This window comes from Dipodomys merriami, unplaced genomic scaffold (genome assembly GCF_024711535.1).
Source record: "Dipodomys merriami isolate MVZ:Mamm:240054 unplaced genomic scaffold, mDipMer1.0.p SCAF_14, whole genome shotgun sequence".
In the NCBI taxonomy this organism is placed as follows: Eukaryota; Metazoa; Chordata; class Mammalia; order Rodentia; family Heteromyidae; genus Dipodomys; species Dipodomys merriami.
In genome coordinates this window covers 8,473,310-8,493,189 of record NW_027202715.1, presented here as the reverse complement: position 1 = coordinate 8,493,189, position 19,880 = coordinate 8,473,310, and the positions used below count along the sequence as shown (strand labels likewise).

General features: G+C 48.3%; 1 protein-coding gene across 1 annotated transcript in view; it reads right to left on the bottom strand.

Annotated features, from left to right (window-relative positions):
* The window catches only part of Sh2d4b (SH2 domain containing 4B), a 55,985-nt gene that overhangs the window by 23,604 nt on the left and 12,501 nt on the right, over positions 1-19,880 (bottom strand). Inside the window, exons 4-6 of the mRNA XM_070020374.1 lie at positions 17,441-17,588; positions 5,667-5,883; positions 462-586 (exon numbers count right to left, since the gene is read on the bottom strand). Of these exons, the coding sequence (XP_069876475.1) occupies positions 462-586; positions 5,667-5,883; positions 17,441-17,588 (490 nt within the window). The remainder of the gene's footprint in view (positions 1-461; positions 587-5,666; positions 5,884-17,440; positions 17,589-19,880) is intronic.

Below are 19,880 nucleotides of genomic sequence, written 5' to 3'. Positions count from 1 at the left end.
TGACAACCAGTGAGCCACCTAGCTCTAAGACTCTGTTTGGATGACTGTGGCCTATTTATTCAGCCGTCACTCCTCAACAAGATTTTTTTCAGAATTTGAGTGTGTGGAGCTACGGCTAGACCCCAGGCTACAAACTCAGATAGCAATAGGTGAGCCCTTCTGGCCAGCAGCTCAGAGTCCATGGAGAGCTGCCTGACCCTTGAGCAGAAGGACTCCTCGGTGGAGCCTGGATGGCCATGGGGGTCATAAGATGGAAATGAGCAGGACTGGTGTTCACCTCTCCATCAAGCAGATAGGGTGTGTGTCTTACATCCCGGGGGCCTCCAGCAAGAAGCTATTGGGAGCAGAACTGAGGCAGTGCAGCCAGAGCCTAAGTTCTCCATTCCTCCTCCTCCCCCCCCCCCAGAGGGAAGCAGAGGAGTAGACACCACCTGTTACCAGGCCCAAAAGAGTGGTCCTACCATGGAACCAGGGGGCGATGGATTTGGTGTTCCTCTCGAAGCCAGCCTGCCGAGGCAGCTGCTCCTCCTTAAACCAACGGACGATGACTTCTCTGGAGAGTGGGCGCAGTGGGCGCTCCCACGTCCTGCTGGGGCCAGGGACGAGGACAGGAGGGAGAAGGAGGAGGCGGAGAAAGAGAGGGATGGGAAAGGGTGAGAGAGAAGTGGAAGGAAGAGGGAGAAAGAAAACAGAAGGGAGAAAGAAAGCAGAAGGGAGAAGGAAAGGAGAAGGGAGAAAGAAAGAAGGAGTAAGAGAGGGAAGGGAAGGGGTAAGGGACAAGAAGAGGGAGGGAGATGAATAGAGAGAGGGAGGGAAAAAAAAAAGAGAAGGTCACTGAGTATATGCATGACACCCATGCTTGTGCCTATAAAGAAAACCCCAAATGCCCTGGTACTTGAAAAAGTCCCATTTGCACCTTATAATGCAAAAGCTATTATTTTCCCCCAAAAAATCAAAGTGTTATCCCATGTTTCAGAGAACCACACAGGACAGAGTGACACAAGGACATGAAGATGTAAAAGAGAAAGAATGATGCTTTCCAGGGTAGGGATGCATGCGTTCTCGGGGGACTGCCTCTCTCCCCTCCCCCTGCTCCACCAACAACAACTGAAGAGTTTTGATTTGTGGCCTTCTCGAGGGATCCTGTTGGCAACTAGAGCCCACGCTTTTTGAAGGCAAGCACAGAAGAGCAAATAAAGAGAGAAATCAGACAGCTTGCTCTGGAAAATGGCTGAAAGAGGAAAGCAAATAGGAACGAAACAAAACCAGCCATTGTCTGGCCTTGGACAGGGTATTGGTGAGGGGGTTGGGGGAGGGTGAGCCTGGGAAGAATCTAAGGACAGTGGACCGGACACTTGAGATGCTTTCTCACAGGTGAGCTATGATTTCGTTGCATTTATGTCAGAACTACAGTTTGTTGTTGTTTTCATGTTTGCTTGTTTGCAGAATTAGGGGTTGACCTCAGGGTCTCCTGCTTGCTATGCAAGTACTCAGTTACCAAGGACTTCAGCCAAGTCCTAGACCATTTCTGACTTTAGTTATGTGTCAGGTAGAGTCTCATGCTCCCCCACCACCACCTCCAGGCTGGCCTCTGACCCCTGCCTCCCATTAGCTGGTACGACAAGTATGAACCACCACATCCAGCTAGAATTGCAGTTCTTAAGTGCACACAGGGACTGGACCATTTTAGACCCTGGTCACATTTGAGTTAGTCTACAATGGAGCCAGGAAGGGCTAGACAGCGCATGACACACAACAGGCTCCAATAATGTGTGGAGTCAGTGTAGCAGGACCACACTGCATAAAACATGGTGAAAATACTTCTGATAAAACAAGGCTTTAGCCCACCTGGAACAACCTTGGCCTCTCTGTTTTCCAGCTGAGCCTGGTACATTCCTGTTTTGTCATTGCTACCCACCTAACAGTATTGGCATTCACAAGTCACTACTGTATCTTTAAGCATAACATAGACTCTAACTCCCCATCTGGTATTCTGGATATCAGCCCTGAACCAACATACTGGCATGGAACTCAGCCTCACAACGGATCCACTTATACTCACCTGCGCGCACACACACACACAAGAACAATAGTGAACAGGGAAGATGACAGAAAAGATGCTGGAAGAAAAGTAGAGGGCCAGGCTACACTGCACCACTTAAAGCCACTGTGCCAGCCTGATTCTCACGACACCCAAGGCAGACTACTTATAAAAAGGTTTAATTTTTACAGTTTCAGAAGCTGAAAGTCTAAAAGCAGGCGGCCCTATGGCTTCTGTCTCTGGTAAAAACCTAAGGACCAGTAATACCAGGGCAAGAGCAAGTTCATCAGCAACAGATCACCTTACAAAAAATGGCACCAGAATACAATGCAGGGGTCAGGATAGGGAAGTTATAAACTCACTGCACTGAGAACTAGCTCAGAACTGTCCATATAGATTACCTGAGTCCCTTCCCCTGTCAGGCCTCCCCCTGCCATCCCCCTCAGAGACCTAAGGATCCTACTTGGTGCCACCTGAACATCATCACACCGGGAGCCAAGCCCCCACTGCATGAATCTTGAGGGAGGGACAGACTCAAACCACATCCAGACATAGCAGCCATCATCCTCAAGTGTGTTCTTCAAACCCAGCACCCTTTAGTCCCCTCTCTAGGCTTTGCTCCTGTCCTTACAACCTTCCAGCTGACCTTGCTGTCCATCTTCCTGAGGATACACACACACACACACACACACTCTTCTTCCTTTCAGTCTCTGTAATTTCTGTCTCTCTGTCTCTCTCCATGTCTGTGTGTCTCTCTGTATCTATGTCTGTGTCTCTCTGTCTTTGTCTCTCTCTTTGTCTCTTTCTGTGTCTGTCTGTGTCTCTCTGTCTCTCTGTGTATCTCTCTACCTGTCTCTGTGTCTCTCTGTCTCTGTCTCTCTGTGTATCTCTCTGTTCCTCTCTGTCTCTGTGTCTCTCTGTGTATCTCTGTCTCTCTGTGTATCTCTCTGTCTGTCTCTGTCTGTCTGTCTGTCTGTCTCTCTGTCTGTGTCTGTCTCTTTCTGTCTCTCTCTGTCTCTGTCTCTCATTGTGTGTGTGTGTCTGTCTGTCTCTCTCTGTCCCTCTGTCCCTCTGTCTCTCTGTCTCTGTCTCTGTCTCTGTCTGTCTGTCTGTCTCTCCTCTCTCTCTCTCTCTCTCTCTCTCTCTCTCTCTCTCTCTCTCTCTCTCTCTCTCTCTCTCTCTCTCTCTCTCTCTCTCTCTCTCTCTCTCTCTCTCCCTCCCCCCCTCTCTCTTGTACTAGGGCTTCATTCAAGCCTGTCACTGCCACTTGAGACACACCACTACTCCCAGCCTGTTGCTAGTTAATTGGAGATAAGTATCTTGGGAATTTCTCTGTTTGGTCTGGTTTCCAACTGTGATCCTCATTACTCAGCCTCCTGAGTAGCTAGGATTATCCACCTGGCCTTTCTCTCTACCTAGCAGACCTAGACACCCTACCCCGCTCAGCCTCTTCCACTACATCCCCCCTAAACAGCTGCTCAGAGAAAAGATTCTCTTAGTTTCTATGGCTCTGCTCCTTAGAAGGCAATGGGGCTATAAATAACAGTGAGGACTGTCTACTCCCTCTTGTCTCTCTGTTTCTAAGCAGTGAATCTGGATTTGTTTCTAGGCAGGGAACTTGATTCCCCAGAATATAAATGCTAGTGATGAGACAGGCGTCCCAAGAGCCTCCTAGCCAGCAGCCAGCCACACTCCCACACCTGGGGTTCTCCTGCCTTGGGCAGTATGCATCCACCCCTCCACATGGACAAAAGCGTGCCCACCCCTCCACCTGGACAAACGTGAGATTCGCCTGCACCAAAGAACTCAGGGCAGTAAGGCCCAGAAACTGTAGCACTGCTGTGTGCAGGGGCTGCCCCTCCCCTACTGATTGCACACAGCCCACCTGGAGCCTGGAACACCATGAACCATGCAGCTTCATCGCAGACGCCCAAGGGACAGATAATAGGCTTCTTGTTCAAAGCACACAAGCAGGAAAGATTTTTTTTCAATTATGCTCCCCAAACTCAGAAAACATAAAAACATTCACTTTATAAAAATCGAGAATTTCCTCATAGCAGTGCAATCTACCACCTGAGTGTAAGATAAATGGCAAGCTGAGGGGAAAAAAATGTTTCTCAGAAATTAAAAAAAAAAATCTTAGTTTGGACACCAATGGCTCACACTTGTAATCCTAGTTCCTCAGAAGGTTGAGATCTGAGGATCACAGTTTGAAGCCAGCCTGGGCAGAAAAATCTGTGAGACTCATCTCCAATTAATCACCAAAAAGCTACAAGTGGAGCTCAAGTAGGTCGAGTGACAGCTTTGAGCCTTTTGTGGTGAAGAGAGAGCACAAGGTCCTGAGTTCAAGCCTCAGTACCAGCTTGTGTTTGTAGGCACCATGCACACACACACACACACACACACACACACACACACACACACACACACACACACACACAATTTCTGCCTAATATTTAAGGAGTATCTAGAAATCAATTTTTAGAAAATCTGGCATGAGAATCAACACACAGATAAATACAAAGGCAGCAGGTGCCAGTAACACACCTGTAATCTTAACCACACAGGAGGCTGAGGTCTGAGGATCCCAGTTTGAAACCAGCCCAGACAGGAAAGGCTATGAGGCTCTTACCTTCAAATAGCCAGAAGGGAAAAAAAAGCTGAAAGTATGGCTGTGCCTCAAGTGGTAAAGCACCAGCCTTGAGCAGAAAAGCTCGAAGATAGCACCCAGGCCCTGAGTTCAAGCCCCAAAACTGGCACCAAAAAAGAAAAAAATATAAACATATATAAAATGCTTGATCCCTCTCATGAAGAAATGCGAGTTGGAATCTGCTCTGATATGTTATTCTCACAGAAAAACTTGGACCACACCCTGCTGGCCAGGCTAGCAAGGAGCGTAAATACACACCAACCCTGCAGAGGGTCAAATACAGAATCCCTGACCCAAAGCTCCCACTTCAGAAATTCTTCTTGTAGACAATGATTGCAATTATACTAAATTAATTTCTAGGGGATGATGATTCAAAGGACTGTTAGTGATGAAGGTTTGAAATAACACCACTGCCCACTAATAGTTTTTCGTAAATATCTATTTATAAGTAAGTATTGATTTGTAAATAAGCATTTATTAAAATAATATGTACAATATTTAAAGTATTTATATGTATTTAATATATTGATACTATATAAAATATACTATGTGATATATAAGAATATAAAATATGTTCATAACATTTTTATATTTATTAAAATAATATTTCTAAAATATGAATGTATTAACATTATACATTAGTTTAATGATAATGAATGCAAGAATAATAAATATATAAATAATGAATGTTTATCAAAAACCCTACTCGTGGGCACTGATCGCATTCATGGACACTCCTGCCCGAGCTGGCTTCCAACTGGGACCAGCCTACTGAGTAGATGCCGGTGCTCTGGACCAGGGTCACAGCTTTTCTTGGGATTATCGAGGGAGGAGTTAAGGCTCAGCAACTGCCAACTTGTAAGGCTGCGGGAGTGAGCCCCTGCCTGCGCCCCCCCCCCCGCAGGACACTGCGGCCCCGGGGAGGGGAAAGCCCCCGGGGGGCCCCCAGGCCTCCTCCCCGCCCCGCGGACCCACCTGGCCGGCGCGGCGCCGGGCGGTGGGGGGCCCGGGCCGGGGAGGTGATGGTAGAGTCGGGCCTCCCGCGCGGGGTTCTGGCCCAGCCCCTGGAACATGGAGCTGAGGCCGGCGACCGTGCCCTCCTGGATGGCCCGCAGGGAGTGGCGCCGGGACTCGTCGCGCGCGCGCTGCGCCCCGCGGCTCCGCTCCTCGTCGGCTGCCTTGGACCTGCGCACTGCAAGGAAGAAGGGGAGCGTTGGGCCTCCGTCCGCGACCCTCGGGGCCGAGGGGAGGGCACCTGCGAGGACCCCTCGGGTCAGGGGCTCCCAGCTGCAGGGAGCACGGACCCAGCTCCAGTGACCCGTGCGCCCAGGCCCAGGAGTGTGGTGGAGAAGTGGGGGGGGAAGAAGAGGGGGTCTTTGGACAATGAACACTCTGCAGGTTCGAGATTCGAGAGGCCTTTTTCTCTGGCCTTGTGCATTTTGTATTCCTCAAGAATAGAACATGTCACCGCCGAATGGCCTTGAAAATACTGTGTGTGAGCTGCGGGCCTGTCATCCTGGCTACACGGAGGGGCTGAGATCTGAGGATTGAGAGTCAAAGCCAGCCCAGGCCGAAAAGTCTGTTAGGCTCTTGTCTCTGATCAACCAGCAAAAAGCCGAAAATTGCAAGTGTGATTTAAGTGGTGGAGCACCAGCCTGGAGTGGAAAAAGCCAAGCAGGAACTCAAGCCCTAATACCAGCACGTGCGCGCGCACACACACACACACACACACACACACACACACACACACACACACATAGTATCAGAGTTCATAATCTGTAAGGAGCCAGAGCAGGAGAATTTCCCTAGATCTATGTTGGAGGGTGGATGTGTTTTTCCCCACTCCAAACTCATGCGGAAACTTGCTTTAATATAGCAGAGTTGGGGGTGGGGCAGGGAGCATGATTGAGGTGTGAGACTGGATTTCATGGAATTGGTTCATTCTTGCAGAGCGGGTGGTTAAAAGCAGGTTGGCTCCTCTGTGCTCACTGCCTCTCCTCTTGCCCTTGGACTTCCAAGAACCCTGAGACAAAATGAACCTGTTTCCTTTTTCAATGAGCAGCCAAAGGGGTTCTGCACAACAACAGAAAAGGAACCAAGACAGTCGGCAGAGATCGAGAGGAGACTTTTCTCAAGAACAAAAAGAAGCAGAAGGCCATTCCAAGCAGGAAAACTGGGCTCTGTGGACCCACTGACTTTCAGATACCAAGAAACCCACAAAATCTGCCAGACATTGTGTGAGAAACTCAGACTGGGTCAGCATGCCCCACACCAGGCTTTGCAGTGACTCCATTACAAGTTGCTCTAAAATCCCATGTCCTATCAGGGCCAGTAACCCTGAGGACTTTACCATCCCTAGGGGACAGCAAGATGGTGACAGACAGATAGGGATTTATGCCCTTGACTCCTGCTCTGGCATTGGGCAAGTTTTCATCTTTCTGGGTCTTAGTTTTCCCAATCCTGAGAAGTAGAGAAATTGCTATCCTTTATCCAAGGGCTGCTGGATAAGTATCTAGAATCCCATTCTTATCCCTCCTGCTCAGCAATTTCAATACTGAAGACACATAATAGTGAGCTCCTGTTCTCTCCCTCTCCCTCTCCCCCTTCTCTCTCTGTCTCTCTCTGTCTCTGTCTCTGTCTCTCTGTCTCTGTCTCTCTGTCTCTGTCTCTCTGTCTGTCTCTGTCTGTCTCTGTCTGTCTCTGTCTGTCTCTCTGTCTCTGTCTCTCTCTGTCTCTGTCTCTCTCTGTCTCTCTGTCTCTCTCTGTCTCTCTGTCTCTCTGTCTCTGTCTCTGTCTCTCTCTGTCTCTGTCTCTGTCTCTCTGTCTCTCTGTCTCTCTGTCTCTCTGTCTCTGTCTCTGTCTCTCTGTCTCTGTCTCTCTGTCTCTGTCTCTGTCTCTGTCTCTGTCTCTGTCTCTGTCTCTGTCTCTGTCTCTGTCTCTCTCTCTCTCTCTCTCTCTCTCTCTCTCTCTCTCTCTCTCTGTCAGATGTGGGCTTAAAGTCAGGGCCGGGACACTGTCCCTGAGCATTTTTGCTCAAGGATAGCACTCTACCACTTAAAGCCACAATGCCACTTCTGGCTTCCTAGAGGTTCAAAGCCTGCTGGGGCTGGCTTTGAACTGTGATCCTCAGATCTCAGCCTCTTGAGTAGCTACAATTACAGGCATGAGCCACCAGTGCCCAGTTATGGGTTTCCTTTTGACAGGATCCCTGTGAGCAGTCCACATTTCCACAGGTACAAACAGGCTAGTTGTTGCGAGAGGGTGGATTTTTACCATTTTCGTACATAGTACACACTCATTTAGAGCCTGGTTGTGCCTGCTCAGTACTATGCAGGACAACTATTGAGATTGCGCAAGCCACACACTGCACACCACCAGGGGGCGCAGTTACCACATGGTCATCATAGCTGTCTTCAGTTACTTGAGCCATTTTCTGATAAATGACAGAGGAATTGTGTTTCTGGTTTTCACAAGGCCACTGTGTTTGGATGCTGCCTGGCTGCTAAAGACTTCTACATACCAGCTAACAAGTTTTGCTGTGCTTTGCCAGAGATAACAGGAAGCTACAAAAAGGCATCACCTCGGAGCGCAGCACAGCATTGGCTCACGCCTGTAATCCTAGCTATTCGGGAGGCTGAGATCTGAAGATCAAGGTTCAAAGCCTGCCCAGGAAGGCAGAAAAGTTTGTGAAACTCATCTCCAGTTAACCAGCAAAAATCCAGAAGTAGGGGGTGTGGCTCAAACAGTAGCATGCCAGACTTGAATGAAAAGAAGCTGAGAATGTGAGGCCCCAGTACCAACACACACACACACACACACACAAAACACACACACTTGATTGAGCTCCTGTGGTAGGAATAAACCTGATAAAAGCAAGAATGGAAACCTGGAAAATAGAAATCCAAAAGAATAATAGTAGGGAATCTGAGCTAAGACATAGTCAGGAAAAGGATTGAGGAGAGAATGGAGGGGTAAGTGGGTGATGAATTAGAGATTAAGAAGGGGGTGTCTACATGTGGGCTAGTGTACGGCTTGGTAGTGAGCAGGAGAGAGAGATCAGGACAGCAGCCAAGATTTCATCCTTGACAGTAAAGAATGGCACAGGTGGAGGAAGAGGAGGCCTGAGGCTTGGAACTGGGGAGGAAGAGCTACCTGTGGAAGTTCGAGTGGCTCTGGAAGATCCTTTATTGCTGCCCCCAGGCCCTGGTGAACCCTCTCTATAGAGAACTTGCCTGTGGTTCCTGGGACAGGCTACCTCCCCTCTCCTCTTCTCTCCAAGGGGTAGTGTCAGCATCTACCCTCATAGGTCAGGTGACCAGCACCATCCTGTAGAGCAACATCAGCAAGGGATGGGTACTGCCGTCCCTGAAAATCAGTGGGGAACCCTCCAACACAGAGAGATGTGGGCCATGTGAATGGCTGCATCTGTACTTCATCTTTTCATGTATAGACTGGTATGGGGGTGGGGGGCTCCTAGGGCTGCTTCGACATACCAGGTCATCTATGAAAAGGGTCCTGTTGTAGAGGCTGTGAGATCAGGACACCGGTGTGTCTACTTACAAGGGAAATGGTTAGGGGAAGGAGGCTGAGGGAGGTTCAGGTGTTCCTCTCAGGGAATAGAAAAAATGAAAATCTATGGACCATGAAGGCTTCCTGCACTGTTAGAAGAGGAAATAGGTACCTAGATGTTGGGGGATTGCCCCCCCCCTTACACACACACACACACAGGCTTTTGTGGGGCCCGTGTCACCTGAAGAAAATGTGTGAGTTGGCATTAAAGCAAGTTTCACCAGCAGCTAACTTGGGCCAAGGAAAGAGGGGACTCTCAGCCCTACCCAGAGTTCCTGGGGATAATGACCAACCATCCTTATCCAGCTAGTAATGGTGCTCACAGTGCCCTCCTGTGACCATCAGGCATAACTGCAGGAGTCCCTGAGGACCAGCAAGCACTACAGGAGAGTTGGAATGACTCTACCTTGGTAAAACTAAGCCCCTAGGCATTCTAGAGCAACTCTAGGTGGCAGAACTCTGGACAAGGCACACATCGGGTACAGAGAGGCTCAGGCGATCACTTGTCAGAACTGTAATGCCCAAAGTACATCAGCCAGAGTCTGGGGGACACTTCAGACTACTACCAGGGGGTCCAATGTGCACCCCAAGGTGAAGGGGTCTGTATGAGTCAGCCAGGATGTTCTCCTCCTGAGATGGATTCGGTGTCCTCTCAGTTCATACATTTTTTTTTTTACTTACAATGGAATTATGGGGATTTCACCTCTTTTAACTCAAGTAACAATGATATCCATAGAGAACCTGCACAATCAGTTCTCCTGCCCAGCAAATAGAAAATCCCTTCTTTTGTATTGTCCTTGAGCTCACCTTCCCAAACCAAGTTATACTTTGCTCCATCCCAGTTCCAGGCCAGAAACCATCCTCACCAGCTCAGCCAAACTTAGCCTCTGCCCAGCCTACTACATGTTAGATCTGACTTCAAACCAGGATCCAGGTATTCTCTTTAAGAAGGAAGGGGATGGAAGAAACATCACAGGACCCTGAGCTGAGCCTACACACACACCTTTTTCCCTGAGCTCTGTCAGCATTCTCGGGGGCAAGGACAAGAGAATAGGATTCCACTTGTTGGTTTGGAACTGCAACCCAAATAAACCAAAGATAAGGGTGAGCTGAGCTCCAAAGTCATTCACACCAATAGTCCTAGCCATTCAGCTGGCTAAAATCTGAGCAGCAGGGTTTCAAGCCAGCATGGCAGACAAATCTAGATAATTTTATTACCCATCAACCAGTACAAAGCCAGAAGTGGAGGTGATATTCAAGTGGTAGAGTACTATCCTTGAGAGAAAAAGCTAAGCAAGAGCAAGAGGCCCTCAGTTCAAGTTCTAGTGCTAGCACACACACACACACACACACACACACACACACACACACACACACACACACACACACACACAAAATGGACAGGTGTGGATCCAGGTCTTGCTATTTGCTCTAAAATCTCATTTACATTTCTAACCACACAATACTAATAAATAGCATCTCCTGGTTCATCACTAAATCTCTGGGCCACAAGACGTTATTGAACTCTACAGTCCTACAAAGTTGAAAAATTATCAAATGAACTGGCCTATTAAATGACCTGAAAATATTCAGAGAAGCCAGAGGCCGGGGATGCGAGCTAAGTACTAACTGTACTCAAATGATACTAAAAGAGGTAACATCCTTTTATTTTTAACTTGGAGAACTTAATTTGGCTGTTTTATTAAAACCACACCCCCTCCCCAGAGTAATGGCTCCCTCGATCCTTCATATTAATCAAAATAGCTTTGTTAGGTTCGAATGACAAGCTTGGAGTTTAACTCATCTTGAGACAGGGGCTTCACTATGTAGCCTGGTCTTGACCTCTCAATTCTTGATTTGTAATCAGGCACTGCTGGTTCATTCATGCCTATAATCTTAGTTTCTTTGGAGGCTGAGATCTGAGGATCCAATTTGAAGCCAGCCTGGATAGAAAGCCCAAGAGACTCTTATCTTCAGTCTCTTGTTTTATCTTTATCCATTCTGAACCCAAGGCCGTGACTACATTATAACACATCCCATGACTGATGGCATCTGCTTTGACTATAGGTTAACTGTGTCCCCCAGAGTACCACTCATTGAAGGTATGATCACCAGTGTGGCAATACTAAGAGTCAAGGAGGCCTTTAACAATGGAACCTAGGAGGGCTGGTGGCTCACACCTATAATCCTAGCTACTCAGTTAGCTGAGATATGAAGATTACGATTCAAAGCCAACCTGGCAGGAAAGTCTGTGACACTCTTATCCCCAATTAACTGGCAGAAAATCAAAAGTGGGCCAGGAGCCGGTGGCTCCTTTAATCCTAGTTACTCAGGAGGCTGAAATCTAAGGATCTCGATTCAAAGCCAGCCTGGACAGGAAAGTCTGTGAAACTCTTTTTTTTTTGGGGGGGGGGGGTCCGGTCATGGGCCTGAACTCTGGGCCTGGGCACTGTCCCTCAGCTCTTCAGCTCAAGGCTAGCGCTCTACCACTTGAGCCACAGCACCACTTCCACGTTTTTTTCTTTTTGCTTATGTGGTGCTGAGGAATCGAACCCAGGGCCTCAGGCTTGCAAGGCAAGCGCTTTACCACTGAGCCAACTTCCCAGCCCCATCTGTGAAATTCTTATCTCCAATAAACCACCAGAAAAACAGGTGCTGTGGCTCAAAGAGGTAGAGCACTATCTTTGAGCACAAAGAGCTCAGGGATAGCACCCAGGCCCTGAGTTCAAACCCCACAACTGACCTAAAAAAAGCAAGCAAGCAAGCAAGCAAGCAAGCAAGCAAGCAAGCAAGCAAGCAAGCAAGCAAGCAAGAAAGAAAGAAAGAAAGAAAGAAAGAAAGAAAGAAAGAAAGAAAGAAAGAAAGAAAGAAAGAAGGAAAGAAAGAAGGAAAGAAAGGATCCTCCATACTAGTCCTGGAAGCCTGGGCACTAGTTGCATCAGACCTGCTGGGGGAGGTGGTACTGTGCAGATATGTTATTTGTGGCAGCCACAAGCCAGAGCTCATCATGTGTGCAGCAGGGGAAGTGGCTCGGGTGAGAGGATACAGGAATGACCTTAATTCCTCACAATGGCCCAAATGGAATCTGGAACTCGGTGTCCTGGCAGCCACACCTCTAACAGCCCCAGCCTGCTCACTTCTGAGGAGACAGTGGAGACAGCGTTATGTTGCCTTGTGGTCTCCCGGCCTCGCCCAGCTCCGGCCTCAGTAGCTCGTGGGGAGAGCGCCTGGCCCATGCCTTCAGACGCTGGACCACATCTGGATCCGGACCTCCACATTCCTGGAGGTTACCCTGGATGAACCCTCAGGCAGTCACAGCCAGCTCAGGGCAGGCTTACAAAAGCCAGGAAGACACTCTGACTTCCCATGGCCCAGCCCAGACCCCCAGTGCTGAGGGTCTCAAGTTCGGAGTAGGAACATCGGCTAAGATGCCCCCACAGCAGGCTGTGGCAACAAAAGAGCCACAACAGCATCAAGGTACCTTGGATCTCGGCCTGGCTCTCCCTATGACTACCGAGGGAGAGCAACTTCCAGATCTGGTGGAAGAAGAGGAGTTACTGAATGGTCCCGCTGCTGAAGACCAGGATCTAGCTCTGCCATCTCCAGCTGTGGCAACTGAAGACGACCTAGCTGCTGTGGATCTTGAACTGGCTGCCATGCTCACAGGTCCTGAGGGAGGCCGACACCCAGCTCAGGAGGAAGAAGAAGGGTCCTGCAGTGACCACGAGGCTGTGGACTTCGAACTAGCCCTTCTGTCCTTGGCCATGACAGAGCAATATCTGGCAATGGCAGCAAGAGAGTTCTAGCAGGTTTCTGATGGGCTGGATCTCAATACGGACTACTCCCTGTATCTGAGGTGTACTTGGCTCCTTTTTGACGCTCCTGGATGCTTTTGAGATTAGTGGGCTCTGCTCTCAACTAAAACAGACCCACCTCTACCCGTGAAGGAGAACTGAGTTCCTGCAGGCTTAGCCCAGCCTCACCACAATCCAGATCTCAAAGGACAAATTCTGGGGTAGATATCAAGACCTCATCTTTCCTCACATCATCCTGAGTGAGCTCTGTGGAGCTCCTGCCCCAACACCAGAGGCCTCCTTCCCTCCTACTCTGGAAAACACCTGTTCCTTTTTTTCTTCTTATTTTATTCAATATTCAATATGTAACTTAAAGTGGTAGTTTTATTAAGCGTTCATTGCTTATTCAAAAACAAATTGGTCCTAGCTAGGTTCTGGTAGCTCATGTCTCTATTCCCATCTACCCAGGAGGCTAAGATCTGAGGATCAAGGTTTGAAACCAGCCCCAGCAGGAAAGTCCTTAAGATTCTTATCACCAATTAACCACCAAAATGCTAGACGGGGGCGCTGGGAAGGTGGCTCAGTGGTAGAGCGCTTGCCTTGCATGCCTGAGGCCCTGGGTTCGATTCCCCAGCACCACATAAGCAAAAGGAAAAAAGCCGGAAGTGGCGCTATGGCTCAAGTGGTAGAGTGCTAGCCTTGAGCTGAAGAGCTGAGGGACAGTGCCCAGGCCCAGAGTTCAGGCCCCACGACCGGACCCAAAAAAAAATAATATGCTAGAAGGGGAACTGTGGCGCAAATGGTAGAACATGGGCCTTGAGCAAAAAAAGCTCAGGAACAGCATTCAGGCCCTGGGTCCTAGCCCCAGGAACACACATACACACATACACACACACACACACACACACACACACACATACACAAACACACACACAAATGGATCCTAGTGGGAAGTGGGAGGGATATTAAGTTGGTTCTCTTGGGAACACGGGAGTTAGTCCTTAGAGGAGCAAGTTGTTACAAGAGAAAGGCTGAACTGCTGTCTGGCTTCTTTTTTTAATTTTTTCTTTTTTTTTTTTTTTTTTTTTTGTTAGTCGTGAGGCCTGAACTCTGGGCCTGGGCGCTGTCCCTCAGCTCTTTAGCTCAAGGCTAGCGCTCTACCACTTGAGCCACAGCACCACTTCTGGCTTTCTCTGCTTATGTGGTGCTGAGGAATTGAACCCAGGGCCTCATGCATGCAAGGCAAGCGCTCTGCCACTGAGCCACCTTCCCAGCCCCTTGTCTCACTACGTGATCTCTCTTTCTCATATACGCTCTCATCCTCTAGGATGGCATCTGCCAATGGGGCCCTGGCTGCAGCCTGCACTATGCTGTCTGGACTTCTAATCTCCACAATGTTTTCCTTTCTGAAATCTTGGTTATTTTGTGATCCTATTGGAAAATAGACCAATATAATGACCTTACTTTGCTCAGTGCTGTTCCCCCTAATATGACACCTTTTCTTGCAGTCTACCTATTATTTCCCAAATCAAATACCACCTACTATACAAGACGTTTCCAAAAAGCTTGCTTTTCTCCAAATGGTCCTCCCCATCCCCTTCCCCACTCCATGTGTTTATAGAAACTTCTATTGGGACATCTCATTGAATTGTAACATGTTCATGTGAGCCCCTTTATCTAGAGTGTGAGATTTTCAGGACAGGAAATGTACCTGTAGGCACAATAGGAGCTCAAGCAATATATCCAGTTACTCCTTGGTTGGAGGGGCAGTGTTGAGTACTTCTCACGAGTTGCAGGCCAAAGCATTGCAGGAAAATCACACTGTCACTAGGATCAGCCTGGAGCTGGCACTCTCAGAGATACCCAGCTCTGAGCTTCAGTGGAGACAGCACCTCTGTGGCCTTTTGGGGGGCTGATTCAAACGACTTTGTTATTCCAAGTATTCCAACTGGTGCTCTTACGACCTCAGCCCACACCCCTTGAGAGTGGAAAGTGGGAGTTCAAGGGCTCCTTGGCAGTGTATTTCAGAAACTCCGCAGGAAGGAATCAAGGCAGGCTCCTGGCTGCTTTGTGCAATTTCCTGTGTGGATAACCTGGGAACCGGATATCCTACATCTGTCTAGTCCTCAGGCTAGAGCACAGGTCCAGCAGCAAGGAAGGAAAAAACCCTTCACTGTAGCAGATTGCCCAGTCTGCCTGCTGAATTTGTGCTTCGCTTTCAGTTTCTCTCAATAAAATAGAAACACCAAAACCTACTGTGCCTCACGGCGCTCCTAAAACTTTGTGAATTCTCAGAGTTTGGCACATATAATTGAATTTAAAAAAAAAAATCTGACCTCCATGCAAAGGAACACAAACAAATTATCAGGAATATGTAGCTTTATACCTGTAGTCTTAGCTCCTCAAGAGACTGAGATCTAGAAGACTGGAAGTTCAAAGCCATCCCAAACAGGAAAGTCTCAGAAATTCTATCTCCCAATAAGCAGCAAAACACAGAACTAGAGGTGTGGCAAAGAGCTAGCTGTGAAGCTGGGCAATGGTGGCTCAGGCTTGTAATTCAAGCTACTTGGGAGGCTGAGATCTGAGGATCACAATGCACAGCCAGGTCAGGCAGGAAAGTCCATGAGTCTCTGATCAATTAACTATCAGACAAAAATCTGGAAGTGGTGCTATGGTTCAAAGTGGTTGAGAACTAGCTTTGAATGAAAAAAGCTCAGGGACAGTGCCCAGGTTCAGAGTTCAAGACCTATATGATCCTGAGTTCAAGCTCCAATACTAGGGAAAGGAAACAAAAACCAACAACAACAAAAGTGGAAGAACCATGGCTCGGAAGGTCTCAGTGGAACCACATCACCTTGGACCCTGCCCTTGATGAACAGTGAGCTTTGCCCCTGATGTGTATGTGTGGGCCTGTCCCCAAATGGAGAAAACACATGATATGGACCCAGATCCCAAACCCCACAGCCTGGCACTGTGACTTCCGGGCCTTGTGGAGCCTGGGAGGCCTCCCACTCCCTCCCATGGAAAGCCTTTCCTACAGCTAGTTAGTTGAGAGCCAGCCTACAAATCCTTCCACCTGGGCCAATAGCTATCTGCCATAGTTTCCCCCAAGGCCTGATATGAATGACCTGGAGTGGCTGCCTCCATCCAGAGCCCAGTGGAAGTACATCCTAAACCTGCCTGTCTTACCTCTTCAGAGAGACCCGCCCCCCCCCCAAAAAAAAAGCTTCTGCCTGTGATTTCTCACTCCATCTTTCCCTCCACCTTCCATGCATCTGACCCTGGGCTCCATGGGGCCCAGAGTGGAGTTCCCCTCCCCCCTCCAGCTCCTAGGCCTCTCAGTGGCTTCTGTCATGAGGAAAAATCATAAGGAGGTCAGGCACTGGTGACTGTAATTCTAGCCCCTAGGAGGCTGAGATCTGAAAATCAGGGTTCAAAGCCAACCCAGGCAAGAAAGTCCATGAGATGCTTATCTCCAAAACCAGGAGTGGTGCTGTGGCTCAAAATGGTAGAGTGCTAGTATCAGGCAAAAGAGCTCAGGGACAGCCCTCAAGCCCTGAGTTCAAGCCCCATGGTTGACAAAAATAAAAATAAAAAAGCCATAATGAAATACCACTTCTCCTTGCCTAATACATGAACAATGGCAAAGGTTGAGGTCGGGGTGAGAATTTCATCTTTCAGCAATGTATTTTTTATAAATATTTCTTAGGTAAGATGCGCACAGAGCCACCTTCCGAGTCTTCCTATGTCTGGAAATGTTGATCTGCTTTCCTCACATAAAACTGCAAATTTATCCTCTCAAATTCCAACTCCAGGCACCTCGTAAAACCCCGGCCTTCATCTGCAGCCCTTCTCCAGCTACTCTTTCTATCACTTGGCAAGCTCCAGCCGCCACACACTCCCTATGCCTGCCACAGCCTGTGCCACTGATGTGCATGTGTGGGCTTCCCTCTGGAGGCCTCTCTTTGCCTCTGTGATCCCTATGCCAACCATCAAGCCTTACTTCATCAATCCCCTGGAGCCCACCAGCATAGGTGACACGTATCCTGCACACCTTTAGTCCACTCTTCTGCTCTGGTTGGAATCCCTCCAACACAGAAACCATGATACTCATGACTGGACCCCCAGGGCACAGCACAGAGCCAGGAAACTATTGGCAGCTCTGCCATCCTAGCCTACATGTTTATAATGTAAGAAATCGCTGGAAAAGACACATAAGCCCCTTGGGCCCGGCGCCCTTCCTTGCTGGGTCCACCAGCAGGACCATGCACATGGGCAAAGCCTTGTGGGTACCTCAGGGCACTGCAGGGAGGCTGAGTGTTTCCTCAGTACGTGGGGGGTGGAGGTGCGGGCTGGACACTTGGGCTGGCAGCAGGTGTGACTCACATTGCTCCTCCCACTCTCTCTCCTCCTTCTCGCTGGTCTGGCAGTGGAGGTGGGCTTGTTTGAGAGTCCAGTACAGTTCCTTGGCCCTCTGCTCCTCCTGGAGGCGAATCTGCTCTTCTCCTCGCTTCCTCTCCTCTTCCTCTTTCCTCTAGGAAGTCATGGAGATAGATTGACATTAGAGGAGAGTAAGACCTTTGGGAAGCTGAAGCAGATCCGGTCTGAGCCGTCATGGATGCGGTACGCCGGTGATGAGCCTCCTACCTACCCACCCAGATCTCAGTCCCAACACAATTGAGATCAGGACACTCGGGAAGAATCAATTTGGTTGAAATATGGAAGGTTAATTTGTAAACTCTAAATCTGTAAGCAAAAATAAGCATAGTAAGAGGAGCCTGAGCCATTCTCCGTCAGGAGAAACAACAATGTAAACAGGTAAAGTGAGGGACACAAAAAATCACTCCTCCTGGGGTAACAGCCCTTCCCAAGTTGCACAGTGGGTTTCGTGGCCTTCTAATGGTGATCCCAACACTCACTGGCCCACCAGGCACTGCCTGCCATGCTGTTGGCGCAGGCCCCACCTACAGAGATCTTGCAGGCAGCCAGTCAACCCCTGCCTAGACCTATGCTCCTACTCCCTTGCACTCATTGAATGGATTTTATAACCAAGCCCCACAGGCTGAGGGGCCAAAGCGAGAGAACTACCTGTCCTCACAGTCCTGAGGTCTGCACATCAGAAAAGCTGCTTTCATTCTTTTTATGAAAAAAAATATCCATAGTATGGACTAGGTATACAAGGGCATTTCATTTTAACATGTCCATGTGTGCATACGGTGCACTTTGGGTGTGTATATGTGTTTATATGGTATCTATATAAATATTTTTGTTGTACAGAGGGTCATTTGAGGACCTTTTCCTTAGGCTGCAGGTGACTTCCCCCCACCCACCATCTCTTCCACCCACATGATCTTTGTTCTGTGTATGTGTGTGTCCATCTTTGTCCAATTTCCTCCTCTTTGAAGAGCACCAGTCTTATTGAATTTGGGCCCAATTCATCCAAAAGATTTCATTTTAGCTTAAATGACTCTTGTGAACACCCTATGTCCAAATAGTTAGATGCTGAGGTTACCAGAAGTTAGGGTTTCAATATATGGATTTAGGGGAGACATGATTCATCCCATAATAGAACACAGAGAAGAACCAGGGACAGGGCCATGGATAAATGGGGCCTCGCCATCTCAGATGACAGTGGTTTTCTTACTCCACCCAGCTATGACTAACATGAAAGAGGACACTAAGTGACATTAAGTGACAGTGCCACCTCTTCACTTTAAGAATGGGAGTATCACCCAGGGAGTCAGAAGTCTGCAGCAACGTTCTTTCAAAGGAAAATGACTGGCCATTTACGGTGACAAAGGCAAGCTCTTTACAAGCAAAGAGATGACAAAAGGAAAACATTTCACAACTGCAAACACACAGAATTGTGTCTTTCTCTCCAAGGTCTTGCTAAAATGATTCAATTCACACTACTGAAGTTGCCTAAAAATTCTTTTTTCTTTTTTTTAAATGACAATCAGAAATCTTTGGCCACTCTGAGATACTGGAAGATACATTTGAAGAGCCAAAGGCCAACCCAGCCAAGAAGGAGATGTACAACTCTCCCATTCCATCCAGAAATGGACTGATTGGCCTGTGGTAGTTGCCCAAAGCCCTCTAAGCTGTCCAGCTTATTCAAATCCCCCTTACCTAATAATGCATCAGTAACAGCACAGGAGTTCACAAAGGCCTGGGTCTGCTCACCCAGTGGACAATGTCGTGGAGACAAATGTTGCATCATTATCATGGAGGCAAATGCTGCTTCAGGAAGAAACCCTACCTGAATCATTAACCAATAGAATACAAGCATTTGGCACCAGTCCTGGGACTTGACCTCAGGGCCTGGGTGCTGTTTCTTAGCTTTTGTGCTCAAGGCTAGTACTCCACCATTTGAGACACAGTTCCACTTCCAGCTTTTTGGTGGTTAGTTGGAGAGATAAGAGTCTTACAGATTTTCATGCCTGGGCTGGCTTCAAACTGCAATCCTCAGCTCACAGCCTGCTGGGTAGCTATTATTACAGGTGCAGGTGAGCCACCAGCAGCCAGCATCACCATTATTTGTGTTGGCCTGCTACAACAATACTGTGAGAAATGCCTGAAAGCTACTTTTGCTGTTTTCTTGGGCCCAAGAATTAACTAAAAATAAGAGAGACTAACATCCCTGCCTTCATTTTGGATGTGTCTTTGCTGGAAGCCATTCTCTAGTCATGGAAGTCACTTTAAAACTAGGATAACATCCTTATGACAAGGGACCATAACTGAAAGGGACAATAAAGCATCCTCAGGGGAAAGACTAGCCTTGCAGTAATGAGGAGTTGTTTATTCTGACCAATGATAAGAGCAGTAA